Source organism: Chelonoidis abingdonii, chromosome 4 (genome assembly GCF_003597395.2).
Source record: "Chelonoidis abingdonii isolate Lonesome George chromosome 4, CheloAbing_2.0, whole genome shotgun sequence".
Taxonomy (NCBI): Eukaryota; Metazoa; Chordata; order Testudines; family Testudinidae; genus Chelonoidis; species Chelonoidis abingdonii.
Window position 1 is genome coordinate 6,176,817 of NC_133772.1, and position 13,689 is coordinate 6,190,505.

The 13,689-nt window shown below is 56.9% G+C and overlaps 1 protein-coding gene across 3 annotated transcripts in view; it reads right to left on the reverse strand.

The window, feature by feature from the left end:
• The window catches only part of AIP (AHR interacting HSP90 co-chaperone), a 340,731-nt gene extending 327,486 nt beyond the window's left edge, over positions 1–13,245 (reverse strand). Inside the window, exons 1-6 of one of the 3 annotated variants that reach the window (XR_012655865.1) lie at positions 12,634–13,236; positions 10,730–10,909; positions 9,324–9,512; positions 8,669–8,845; positions 7,779–7,920; positions 6,800–7,059 (exon numbers count right to left, since the gene is read on the reverse strand). Coding sequence is in view for 2 of the 3 variants with exons in the window: in XM_032775875.2 (XP_032631766.1) it covers positions 6,854–7,059; positions 7,779–7,920; positions 8,669–8,845; positions 9,324–9,512; positions 10,730–10,909; positions 12,634–12,732 (993 nt within the window). In the remaining variant the exon portion in view is untranslated. Of the gene's footprint in view, positions 1–6,650; positions 7,060–7,778; positions 7,921–8,668; positions 8,846–9,323; positions 9,513–10,729; positions 10,910–12,633 lie in introns of those variants that run through there. The other 2 variants (XM_032775876.2, XM_032775875.2) reach the window with 2 other exon arrangements.
• Between the last annotated feature and the right edge of the window lie 444 nt (positions 13,246–13,689).

A 13,689-nucleotide genomic window follows, 5' to 3' on the forward strand; every position in this document is an offset into this window, starting at 1 on the left:
AAGAGAGAGATATTGCCTTAGGCTTAAATAACTCTCTCATTCCCTGGTGCTTAGTCTTTGATGTATCTAGAGGCAGGCAATATTTCATGCAGACTGGTTTGGTGAGGCGAATAAGCCAAGCTCCTTATATCTCCGTTGTAAGGCTAGAGGTCTCCATTGCTCGCCTGCTGGCTTCTCCCTCGCGACAATATTCCATATTGAAATTCAGCGTATTTTTAAACATGGGAAAAAAAAAAAGAAAAGAAAATTTGTCTTGCCCAAAAAACACTGTATTGGTGAATAGAGGGTTTCCCTCTCAAACAAGGTTTGAATTATATAAGAGTATGCACGTATCTTATACCTCTACTCCGATATCTCTCCTGAATTGCATCTAATTGCATTACGCTTTTATGGCTGCATCACATGGTGGCACACCGCCCTGTGATCCAAAAACACCAGGTCTCCTGTTATGTGCTTCAACTGACGATAAGTTACAGGCTTATAGCAAATCTCTTGTTGTTATATCTAAGGCATACCTTGCACCTTTGCACTGTTAAATTCTCCCATTTCATACTATCATTTTCAGGTCAGATCTCTGAGGAATGAACTGCCTATGAAACATACCAAAGGGACTGGGGTCATCAGTGTGACAAAGTTAAATAATGAGTCAACAGAGAACACTGTTGCACAAAGCGAATATCATTCTGGGATGTATACAGAGTGTTGTTAGCAAACTAGAAGTAATTCTGCTTCACTCAGCATGACATAAGCCAGCGAAGGTAACTAGTGTCCATCATCTGGGAACACAATCATCAGAGAAAGATGTGGGCATAACTGCAAAAAGTACCACGAGAAGAGCAAACAAAAATGTAAAGCTCTAGAAACCTAGCCTAGTAGAGGAAGGTTGAAAAAAAACACAAGTAAATCGACCCAAGCTCGTGTGGCTCAGCAGTTTCTGAGCTGGCCTTTGGTGCCACTGAATAGCCAAACTCACAGCAGGCTGGGGGACAGAACCCCAGACTGTCCCACACCTGGCACCAAAGAAAAGGTACAAGAATAGTTTAACGAGGAGGTTAAGGGGTGACTTGGTCACAGCCTATAAATACCTGCATGGGGTATAAATAGTTAATAATGGGGTCTTCAGTCTAGGAGAGACAGGTCTAAGAGGATCCAACAGCTGGAAGTTGAAGCTAGACAAATTCAGACTGGAAGTAAGGTGTAAATGTTTAACAGTGAGAGTAATTAGCCATTGGACCAATTTAGCCAGGATTTTAGCGGGTTCTCCATCGCTGGCACTTTTTAAGTCATGACTGGATGAAAAGCTCTGCTCTAGGGATTATTTTAGAGAAGTTCTCTGGCCTGTGTTACAGAGGAGGTTAGGCTAGATGATCACAATAGTCCCTTATGGTCTTGGCACCTGCCATAGAAGAAAGAATTGATTTTTTAGACGAAGGAAATGTAGATCTAATTTACCTGGATTTACCTGACTGAAATCCAGGTAAAATAGATCTATGATATTTCCTTCTTCTGAAAAATCAGTTCTCTTCTCTGCATGGACAATTAGTTAAAGTGGCGAAGATGGTGATTAATATGAGAATTGAAAGGTGGACAAGGAACAGGTTAAAGGGGAAACCACAACGGATCACACTGAAAGGTGAACTGTCAGGCTGGAGGGAGGTTACCAGTACAGTTCTTCAGAGATTGGTCTTGGATTCAATCTTATTTAACATGACCTTGGCACAAAAAGTGGGAGTGTGCTAATCAAATGTGTGGATGACACAAAGATGGGAAGTGTTGGCAATATGGAGGAGGACCAGAATATCATAGAATCATAGGACTGGAAGGGACCTCGAGAGGTCATCTAGTCCAGTGCCCTGCCTTCATGGCCGGACTAAGTATTATCTACACCATCTCTGACACGTTTCTCACAACCTCACTAGGCAATTTATTCCAGGGCTTAACTACCTTGACAGTTATGAAGTTTTTCTTAAGGTCCAACCTAAACCTCCCTTGCTGCAAGTTAAGCCCATTGCTTCTTGTCCTGTCCTCAGAGGGTAAGAAGACAAATTTTTCTCCCTCCTCCTTGTAACAACCTTTTATGTACTTGAAAACTGGTTTCATGTCCCCTCTCAGTCATCTCTTCTCCAGACTAAACAAACCATTTTTTTTCAACCTTCCCTCATAGGTCATGGTTTCTAGAGCTTTCATCATTTTTGTTGCTCTTCTCTGGACTTTCTGCAGTATGCCCACATCTTTCCTGAAATGTGGTGCCCAGAACTGGACACAGTACTCCAGCTGAGGCTTAATCAGCATGGAGTAGAGCAGAATTACTTCTCATGTCTTGCTAACAACACTCCTGCTAATACATCCCAGAATGATATTCGCTTTTTTTGCAACAGTGTTACTCTGTTGACTCATATTTAACTTGTGGTCCACTATGACCCCCAGATCCCCTTCTGGAGTACTTCTTCCTAGGCAGTCATTTCCCATACAAGAAGATCTGGAGGACCTTGAAAACTGGAGTTATAGAAATGGGATGAAATTTAACAGTGCAAAGTGCAAGGTTATGCCTTAGGGACTAACAACAAGAATTGTTGCTATAAGCCGGGAACTTATCAGTTGGAAGCAACAGAGGCGAGAGACCTGGGTGTTTTGGCTGATCACAGGATGGTTGTGAGCCACCAGTGTGATGCAGCCATGAAAAAGGCTAATGCAGTCCTAGGATGCATCAGGAGAGGTATTTCAGTAGAGATAAGGAGGTGTCAGTACTCTTATATAAGGCACTGGTGAGACCTCATCACCAATACAGTGTGCAATTCTGGTCTGCCATGTTTAAAAAAGCTGAATTCAAATGGGAATAGGTGGAGAGAAGGGCCAGCAGGCAGAGCAATGGGAGACTCTAGCTTACAAGGGGAGACTTAAGGAGCTTGGCTCATTCAGCCTCACCAAACCAGTGCTGAGAGGAGATATGCCTGCTCTCTAGAAATACATCAAAGAGGTAAACACCAGGGAGGGAGAGGAGTTATTTAAGCTAAGCATCCGTGTAGACACAAGAACCAAGAGATATAAACTGGCCATCAAGAAGTTTAGGCATGAAATTAGGTGACAGTTTTGAACTATCTGAGCAGTGAAGTTCTGGAGCAGCCTCCCCAGCGGAACAATAATGGCAAAAACCTACAGTTGTTGTAGCGAGGCGGTGGGGTTCCCCGCCGCCCGGGGAGGGACAAGCCTCTCCAGACACCAAAGTGGGCAGAGCCAGTGAACCCTGCACCCGCCCCGCCCCCAAGGTTAAGGCGCAGGACAGGAAGTATAAACGCCCAACTCCAGAGCTCACTAGAGACATGGCCCCTGGAGATGCCAGATGCTTGTGGCCTAGCTCCCAGCTGGGAGACCCCAGCAATCGGTGGCTGACCTGAGGATTGGCCAGACCAGCCAATGCCTGATGCCGACCCGAGCCCGGAGAAGCAGTCAAGCCTGCCCCTCACAAGTTACCCAGAGGAGCTGCCAAGCCTACCGCTCGCGTTACCCTGAGGAACCCATGGTGCTCGACCCCTTGAAAGACACTGTCCAGATGCAGGTACCTCTAGAGGGGGAGTTAGGAAGTAGCCCGGGGCCAGCCGACCCTAGTCTGGCTGCAGCACTGCCAGAGCCCATGTCAGTGTGTTGTGGCTGGGATCCCACTGACACAGCAGCGGGTCTTCAGCTGCTGCTAGGGCCCTGGCTGGGACGCAGTGGAGTGGGTGGTCCTGCATCCCCCCTGCCACCCAATGTGTGGGTGGCCGTCGCCCCCTCTCCCAGGCCCTCTGGAACCAGGGCCAGGGCCTATTGCTTAACTGTTTGCTCAGCTCCTGCCTGAGACACTGACTCTTCGCTGCCCGGCCCTGACCCAGGGCCTAGGCCTGCTCATTAGGTAACAGCTGCTCAGCTCCTGTCTGAGGACCNAAGTTACCCAGAGGAGCTGCCAAGCCTACCGCTCGCGTTACCCTGAGGAACCCATGGTGCTCGACCCCTTGAAAGACACTGTCCAGATGCAGGTACCTCTAGAGGGGGAGTTAGGAAGTAGCCCGGGGCCAGCCGACCCTAGTCTGGCTGCAGCACTGCCAGAGCCCATGTCAGTGTGTTGTGGCTGGGATCCCACTGACACAGCAGCGGGTCTTCAGCTGCTGCTAGGGCCCTGGCTGGGACGCAGTGGAGTGGGTGGTCCTGCATCCCCCCTGCCACCCAATGTGTGGGTGGCCGTCGCCCCCTCTCCCAGGCCCTCTGGAACCAGGGCCAGGGCCTATTGCTTAACTGTTTGCTCAGCTCCTGCCTGAGACACTGACTCTTCGCTGCCCGGCCCTGACCCAGGGCCTAGGCCTGCTCATTAGGTAACAGCTGCTCAGCTCCTGTCTGAGGACAGGAGCGTGGGACTTGCTGCTGCCGCCAACTGGATGTAACCATTCATTGTGCCTCTATCGCTGCCGTGGCGTGAGAATCCATGGCCAGACTACTTCCTCGACCCAACTGAACGGATGTAGCGAGGCGGTGTGGTTCCCTGCCACCCCAGGGACGGATGAGCCCAAGCCGAATCCTACAGCTGTCTACACTACTACTTCTATCAGTATAATGTATGTCGCTCAGAGGTGTGAATGAGCCACCTCCCAGAGCAAAATAATTTACACCGACATAAACACTGGTGTGGACAGTGCTGTCTTGGCAGGAGAGGTTCTCCTGCCAACGCAGTTACCACTGCTCATTGGGGGCGCATTAATCAAGCTGACAGGAGCTCTCCCCGGTTGGCTTCGAGTGGCTAGAGCTGCACGGCTGTGAGCTCTCTAGTGTAGCAATAGCCTAAGTGGTTTCAAGATTGAGCTTGATCAGTTGACGGAGGGGATGGTATGAGACTGCCTGCAATGGCATGTAGCCGATCTGCGACTGCCAGCAGCAAATATCTCCAATAGCCGGAGATGGGACACTAGATGGGGAGGGCTCTGAGCTAACACAGAGAATCTTTTCCCGAGTGGCTGGCAGGTGGGCCTTACCCACATGCTCAGGGTCTAACTGATGGGCATACTTGGGGTTGGGAAGGAATTCTCCCCCAGGGTCAAACTGGCTGAGACCCTGGGGATTTTTTTGTCTTTCTCTGCCACACTGGGGCACGGGTCACTTGCTGGTTTGAACTAGCCAGTCAATGGTGGATTCCTTGTCACTTGACTGGAGGACTTTGGTAACTCAGCCAGAGGTCGTGGGCCTATTACAGGAGAAGCAAGTGAGGTTCTGTGGCCTGCGATGTGCAGGTCAGACAAGATGATCACCATGGTCCCTTCTGGCCGTAAAGTCTCAGAGTCATCAGACCAGGATAAAAGCAGCTCAGTGGGGAGGGCTGGATTCACACCTCAGCACCTGCCTGGTCCCTGCTGGGGGGCAGCACTTTGACAGCCCAGCTCGCTGCACTAAGGGATTTGATGGCACTTTGGAGAATCAACCCTTAGTCAGAAAGGTCCATTTAGCCATCACTGGGGGAGCTTCAGCCCTTGCTGAGTTCCCTGTCCCCGAGCAAACTGGGCCTGGCTAGCCCCAGGGAGGACTTAGAATCATAGAATATCAGGGTTGGAAGGGACCTCAGGAGGTATCTAGTCCAACCCCCTGCTCAAAGCAGGACCGACCCCCAACTAAATCATCCCAGCCAGGGCTTTGTCAAGCCTGACCTTAAAAACCTCTAAGGAANAAGCAGCTATCAAATCCCCCCTCATTCTTCTCTTCTGCAGACTAAATGTTAAATTCTCACTGAATGTTACCTGCAAGGCTAGGTTAAGACAGGCAGAGTCTTGAGGAGTTTACTGGGAAGGCAGACAGTCGTGTGGCAGGGAGCTGACACAGTTGAAACTGACTTGAATGCACAGCCCTTGGCAGTCCACTTCAGGGCCTCTTGCCTGCTCCCCTAGCCCCCTTATGGCCAGGCTGGGCACCCCCAGAAGGAAGCACCAGCACTCCCAAGTGGAGTGAAGCAGCCTTGCGGACGGTGAGGGCACGGCTCCCCGCAGGGCAGGAGACATCAGCCACCAGCTCAGGCTGGCCCCTTGGGGGAGGTCAGTCTGGTGGAACAGTGCCAGGGCCTCCCCCCACCCCTCCCCATGCCCCCTTCTGCCCCCACCAACACAGCAATTCCAGATGCTCACAGGTTGCAGGTGGATTTTTAGAAACTTGGACACATCAGTTGGTAACAGGAAGCCCCGCTTCCCCTGCCCCTCCCTCTCTGCAGCCCAACTGGGGGAGCTGCCCCCACCTCACACAGGTAGCAGCAGGAGAAGGAACCTCTCCTGTCACTTGTCCCCAGCCAGGGTGGCCTGGGGCCAGAGCTTAGGGCCACCCCCTCCCCCTAAGTCAGCACAATTAGAGGGTGGGGTTCCCAAGGCCCAGTGCCCAGGCGGGCGACAGCGCTGCAGCCACAGTCCGGGGGCAGTGCCAGGCTGAGAACTGCTCGCTGGGCATTAAGAGAGTGAGGGTAACCCCATGGGGGACCAGCAGCGACCTGCAGATAAACCAGCTACAAGGCACCAAACCCAGCTCTCACACCCATGTAACAGAGGCTGCAGGGTGCCCAGGGCAGCACTAATGGGGAAGCAGTGGAGGGGGGCATGGCAGCAGCTCCGGGCTCCTTGGCCTGGCTCAGGCGGGGAGGGCAGAGCCCATGGATAAATATCAGTTTATTGGCTACAGAGAATGGGAAGCAAGGACGAGGAGCATGGGGGTGCCAAGCACAGACGGACAGACAGACAGGTGCTGCCAGCTCACTCCAGCCCAGGCCCGGGGGCAATCGGCACAGCCCCTCACCCAGAACAGGCCCCTCTGGCAGCACCCTGCTGCTTCCCAGGCAGCGGGGCTGGCGCAGCCGCTACTGGGAGAAGATGCCCTTGAAGCGGATCTTGTCCTCACTGTCCTTCTGGCGCAGGCGCGTCTCCAGGCTGCGCAGCTCCTTGGCCACCACGGGGCCCAGCGATGGGTCCAGCGCCAGCACCTTGGCAAAGTCGGCCTGGGCCTCGGCTGTATTCCATACGGCGGCATGCGCCTTCCCCCGCTTGAAATAGGCCTTGACGTTGTCTGTGGGGAGAGAGCACGGAGTGGTGCCGCTCAGACCCGACTCACAACCCCCTGCTATCCCAGCTCTGGGCTCCCCCCACTACAGCCCTACCGGTGCCCCTCAGCCCTGACTCACAACCCCCTGCTATCCTAGTCCTGGGCTCTTCTCCCTCTCCGCCCCCCACCGGTGCCTCTCAGCCCCGACTCACAACCCCCTGCTATCCCAGTCCTGGGCTCTTCCTCCCTCTCCGCCCCTCACTGGTGCCCCTCAGCCCCGACTCACAACCCCCTGCTATCACAGCACTGAGCTCCCCCGCCACACCCCTACCAGTGCCCCTCAGACCCGACTCTCAACCCCCTGCTATCCCAGTCCTTGGCACCCCCTCCCACAGCCCTACCAGTGCCCCTCAGCCCCGACTCACAACCCCCTGCTATCACAGCACTGAGCTCCCCCCCCACACCCCTACCGGTGCCCCTCAGACCCGACTCTCAACCCCCTGCTATCCCAGTCCTGGGCTCCCCCTCCCACAGCCCTACCAGTGCCCTTCAGACCTGAGTCACAACCCCCTGCTATCCCAGCGCTGGGCTCCCCACCCACAGCCCTGCTGGTGCCCCTCAGACCCGACTCTCAACCCCCTGCTATCCCAGCCCTGGGCTCCCCCTCCCACAGCCCTACCGGTGCCCCATAGTCCCAACCTGCAGCCCCCGCTGTCCCAGTTGTGCCCCACAGAGCTCCTTACCTTCATACTTATTGAGGATGGAGGAGCAGTGGTCCAGCACCTCGTAGTATTCATGGCACAGCAGCTTGCACTGGCAGTAGTTCAGCAGCAAGGGGGTGATCTTCAGGTCCAGCTGGATCCAGTCTGGGGAGCCCGGCTGCTCCTGCGAGGGGGGAGGGGAATGAGGAGCAGGCACAGGGAGGTGGGGGGGGAAGACAGGGGAGACCTGGAGCTGGATCCTGGCAAGTCAGTGGGCTTGGTTCTGCCACTAAGGCAGAGGCGCCTGAGGTTGGGGATTGTGGAAATATTGTCACCAGGTGCATGACTCAGTTTCCCCACCCACTCGGCAATGGGGGTGAAAGGGTTAATTCCTCCTCTGGGACAGGGGTGGCTGGGAGTCACGTGATCAGCGGTAGGCCTCAGCCAGAGCTCCTGCATTACCAACTGCAGAGCCAAGGGCCGGCCCAGAGAGGGCACAGACCCAGCAGGAGGCTGAGCCAGGAACCAGGCTCAGAGACAGACATCAGGAGGGCCCTTGACATAGGGGCTGCAGTTTCTGCCCATCTAGATGTGACGTAGGCCTGGCTGCCCCAAGGCGTGACCAGGTGGCCCTGGCTGCATGTGCGCCCTGGGGCGTCACTCCCTGGAGGCAGAGCAGGCTGATCTCAGCAGGACTCACTGCCGGAGCTCACGGGGAAACGGGACTGGAGCAGAAAGCCCCATCCCTGAGCTGCAGAGGGCTCAGTGCTAACGAGGGCTTTCCCAGGAGAGGGTGTGGAAGGAGGCACGCCAGGCCCCTCGGGGGCAGGTGGGTGGGAGTGGCCTGGAGCAGCCACCGAGCCAGCTCCACGCACCCCCAGTGGCCAGGGTCAGCATCTGGGGATGTAGTGCCCGGGCAGGGCATTGCTCACCTTCATCTGCAGGTTCTTCAGGCAGGCAATGGCATCGTAGTACTTGGCGGCCGCCTCGGTCACCTTGCCCTGGCGATAGAGCTCGTTGCCCTCCTCGTGGATCAGCGGAACAGCCTGCATCTTCTCCTCGTCCGTCATGGCCCACGGGTCCTGCCGGTACGAGCCGGGTGCCTCCACCTGCAATATTGTGTCAGTGGGTTAGAGCCGGGCCCTGCCCCAGCCCCGGGGTACCACGCCCATCCAGAGAGAGCCTGGCCCTGCCCTGGGGCACCATGCCCACCCAGAGAGAGCCTAGCCCTGCCCCGGCCCCAGGGTACCACGCCCATCCAGAGAGAGCCCAGCCCTGCCCCGGCCCCGGAGTACCACGCTCATCCAGAGAGAGGCCAGCCCTGCCCCAGCCCCAGGGCACCATATCCATCCAGAGAGAGCCCAGGCACCTTGTCCATCAGCCCACCTCCAACCCTTGGACCCATCCCCAGGCACCACACCTGGCAAGGGAAGAGTCCCAACCCAGTCGAGCCCCTGGCACCACTCCCCAATCCCACTACCCCCTCCCCACAGGTCCCCCACCCCTCAGGGACCCCGGTTTCAGCTTGGGTCTCCCACCCCTCAGAGCCCCCCCATCCCCAGGTCCGGGTCCCCAGGCCCTCGTCACCTTCAGCAGGTCGATGGCGAAGATCAGGGGCTGGGGGTTCTGCTGCAGGTCATCCAGGTCGGGGTAGCCCAGAGAGTGGTGCTCATGCATCTGGGCAATGCCGCAGCAGTGCCGCTGCCCCTCCAGGGGGTCCTTCCCCGCCGCGATGTTCCGCAGGCTCTTCGCCACCAGTGGGTACAGCACCACATGCTGGGAGGACAGGGCGTCAGTGGGGGAAAGGGGTGTCACACAGGAACCTGGGGCACAAGCTAATTGCAGGAATTGGTGGTACTGACCCTGGGCACCTGCCCACTCTGCGTGGCCTCCTCGGGGGGAGGGATCATTCTCTTCCCTGGGGCCGGGAGCTCAAGGCCAGGGATTCATCACTGCACCAGCTGGGTTGGAACCAGACCCATTAATAACGATGGGCTGGAATCAACACCCACAAATGCAGGTGACCCGGCAGAGACATGGAAGCCCAGTAACTCCTAACCACCAGCCCAGGAAGGTACTGGCTGGGGCTGGGCACAGATGGGAGGAGCTGGGGCTGCGGGCAGGGGCAGCTCCAGGCACCAGCACAGCAAGCGCGTGCCTGGGGCGGCAAGCCGCGGGGGGCGGCGTGCCGGTCACCATGAGGGTGGCAGCCAGGCTGCCTTCGGCAGGGTTTCTGCGGGAGGTCTGCCGGTCCCGCAGCTGTAGCAGCAATTCGGCGGCAGGTATAAAGGCACGGGACTGGCAGATCACCCGCAGAAATGCCGCTGAATCTGCGTGAGCCGCCAAAGCCTACCTGACTGCCATGCTCGGGGCGGCAAAAGCCATAGAGCCGCCCCTGGCTGCGGGGAGGCAGGCCTGGTCTGCATTGCAAGGCTCCGCCAGCTACGAGAGCGAGCAAATCAACCAGCAGAGCTGCGCTGGCAGAACCCCCGGCGCAGACGCAGCTGTGGTGACAAGAAAGCCGCTGCCAGCAGAGCATGTGGTGTTTGGGAAGGTCGGGTCGCTGTGGTGGCAGATCTCCTGCTGCCTTTCATCTGGACTAGCGGGTCTGCAAACACGGTTAGACTGGCACTCTATTGTACAGAGCCCTGGCCAGTCCAGCTATAATCGCTGCATGCTCAGCTCCCCCCAGGGCTAAAAGCCTCCAACAGATCTCGGCTGGACTAGCTCCTGGTGAGTCTGAAGGCCCAGAACCCTTGAGGCCGCATGGCCTGCCCTTGTGGACGGCTCTGCTCAGAGCCTGGCGAAATCAAAGGCTGCTCCCCAGAGAGACTGCCTCAAGGCTGGGGTTACAGCACAGACAATAGAAATGCCTGAGGAGGGGGCCATGGTGTCACACAGGACCTTGACCTGTATCCCATCCCCTAGGAACAGTGCTTAGAGAGGGGATGCAGAGAGCTTTGGGGCCGGCAGGAGTTGGAGTAGGAGGATACCTTGGTGTCACACAGGAACTCAGCCTGCTCCCCGTCCCGCATGGTGCTCAGGATGGTCTCCCACACTGGCATCTTGAATTTCTTGCCAATAATGAGCTCCATGGGCTTCCCGCGGGCATGGCTGTCGTCCAGCACACGGTGCTCCCCGTCGGACAGCATGGTGCGGTAGTGGAAAGTGGCCTGAGTGGGAGATCAAATGTGGATGAGGCTGTTCCACACCCCACCCAGCACAACAGGGCCCCACGGGCCAGTGACTGCTCACCAAGACCCACTGGCTGTGATAAGGCACGGAGGTTCACACTGGAAGATGTGTGCACGAATGCTGGGATTCTCAGCTCTCGCTGACAACCCCCAGTGACGGTGTGATGAAGTGGGGATTTTCCCTTGTTATGTTGTATGCGAGTCATACCATTTTGCACAAATGCTGTGTGTGCCTCAGTTTCCCTGTGTAACGCACCGATGTCTAGGTGGTGGGAATAAGGGGGTGTGACTTTTGCAGGGGCTGCTCCAGCTGCCTGAACCAATGCTATAGCCGCCCCTTCGTAACCTCAGACCCAGGAGGGAGATATGACCAGGTGACTCTTGGCCGGGGAAGTGAGAAAAAAGGCCAGAGAAGCAACAGGCAAGGCAGGGGCCAGGTACCTGGAAGTGAGTGGGTCTCAGCTGGTTTGGGGCACAGAGGGAGGCGAGAGCCCTGGCTCTGGGCTCTGGGCTCCCCCCCCAAGATGGACTTGGCTAAAAGTCACTGATTTCTGTCCTACGCTGTATTCCTGTTGCCTAATAAACCTTCTGTTTTACCGGCTGGCTGAGTCATGTCTGACTGTGGAGTTGGCGTGCAGGGCCCGCTGGCTTCTCCAGGAGTCTCACCCAGGCAGACTCGCTATGGGAAGCGCATGGTGTGGAAGGGGATACTGAATGCTCTGAGACCAGACCCAGGAAGGTTGAAACCGTGCGAGCTTCTTGCCTTGGAGGCACTATGCTCAGAGAGAGGAGGCTCCCCCAGAGTCCTGACTGGCTTCGTATGGAGCAGTTCCAGAGCATCGCCCTGGTGACTCCTTGACATGGGGCCATGCCCCTACTAGCCCACTAGATAGGAGATGGGCCCTGGCAGGAACAGGGGCACCCAGAGCACCCCTCTCCTGTGTGCCCAGCTTGGGGCCATGTGCTCCTGGCAGGCTCCTGCTACACACTGTGCCCAGCCCTGCTCACCCACTGGACTGGGGCACATTGCACGGCCCTAACCTCCCAGGCAGGACACGGGGGCATCAGCCTGAGCTCTGCCAGCCCTAACGGGCTCCCCTCCCCTCCCCTGGGCTACCCTGTCCCCCCAGACACCATGCCAGTCCTGCCCCTACTGGGCCCCTCGAGGCCCATGCTGCCTCCAGGGCTCTGGCTGCCATTCACCCTCCCAGAGCCAGGCCCCCGAGAAGGTAAAGAGGAAGCGACCCTACCAAAATATACCCCTCCCCCCAGGCCCGCGCCTCACTGCCCCACCCCACCATAGAAGGCGGGGCCCATAACTGCTGGCAGCTCAGGCCACGCCCCCTCCCTGGGAAAGAGCGTCACTGCCCCAAGAGCCTCGCCCCGCCTCTTGAGGCGGCAGGGCGGGCAAAAAAGCATTTCTGCGTGCCCCGCCCCCACTAGCATGTTTGGCCAATCAGCAAGCAGGAGCGGTTGTAAGTCACTGACAACAGCACCAATAGAAGCGCGGTGCTGGCAGACGGGGCACGTCACCATAGTCCAGGCTCATTGCCGCATGCGCAGTCATCACCCCGGCCCGTGTCAGTGCTGCCGGACTCTGCCAGGCAGGCGCCGTTAGGCCCGCCTAACGGTCTGTCCCCCGCCGCGCATGCGTGCCAGAGCCCGGCCCCGCTCTGCCTCGAGGGGGAGGGGCGGCTGGTTACCTTGGTGCCGTCGCGGTAGTCGGGCATCGGACCCCGGCCCTCCCGCACCAGCCGCTTCGCGATCCCGTCGGCCAGCAGCTGCGCTGCCTGATCCGCCATGATGGCTCCCGCACAGCGGCTTCTACCTACGCCGCGGACTCGGCTAGCTCCGGGGCTTTCCGGAAGGGCTCGGCTACTTCCGGAACCGCTCGGGCATTTTCGGAGCCGCTCGGCTACGGGGGTCGTGATTGGCTACTGCCTGACCCGATCGGCCATTTCCGGAACCGCTAGCCTATGCCTGGTGGGTGCTCGGGTATTTCCGGAATGGCTCTCCGAGCGCCTGGCGGCGGGAGGTCTGCGCTGCGGCGAACGGGAGAGCGGAGGAGGGAGGCGCTTAGGGTTGTTCACTCTGAAGCCTACTGACGGCGGGACTCAGGCTTGTGCCCCTGGCCTGTGCTAGCCCTCCTCATCCATTTCACCCTACCAAGCCCACTGTCTTGACCCCACTCCATCATGGGTCTATGGGGTTTGGAGTCCCAGGTGGACTATTTTGCAAGATAGGAGCTTGCTACTACTGCTCCCAGGTAGAGGAGCTGGTAATTGGGGAGCGAGGCCATGGGTTGGAGCCCTGCCCAGGGAGAGGTTGTGCATAGTGAGAGGGGAGCTTGTGCCAACAGCTTTGTGCAGGGTGGTAGACATCACTACAGAACCACCTCTAAACTGTGACATGCACCCCACTGGGTGTCCATGGACTCCCTGGCACTGAGGCAGCTCTGCTACTTTGCCCTCTCTCTGCAAACCACAATTGGAAGATATGCCTGGGATCTCAAGGCGGAGCCAGGCTGAGATTGCTCAGTCTGGCCAAACTACAAAGAATGTGGCAGATGAGCTCCAAAACTGATGGTTATTCTAATAATTAGATTCACCAATCCAGCAAGAAAACAGCTGCTACAATACCTTGCTGGTTATCCAGAAACCAAAAACACAGTTCCATTAAAGCAACCCAGGCTTGAGCACCCACCTGAACACCCAAGTCAAATATGATGAGGATTATTGAAAATCTTGTTCATCGTAGAA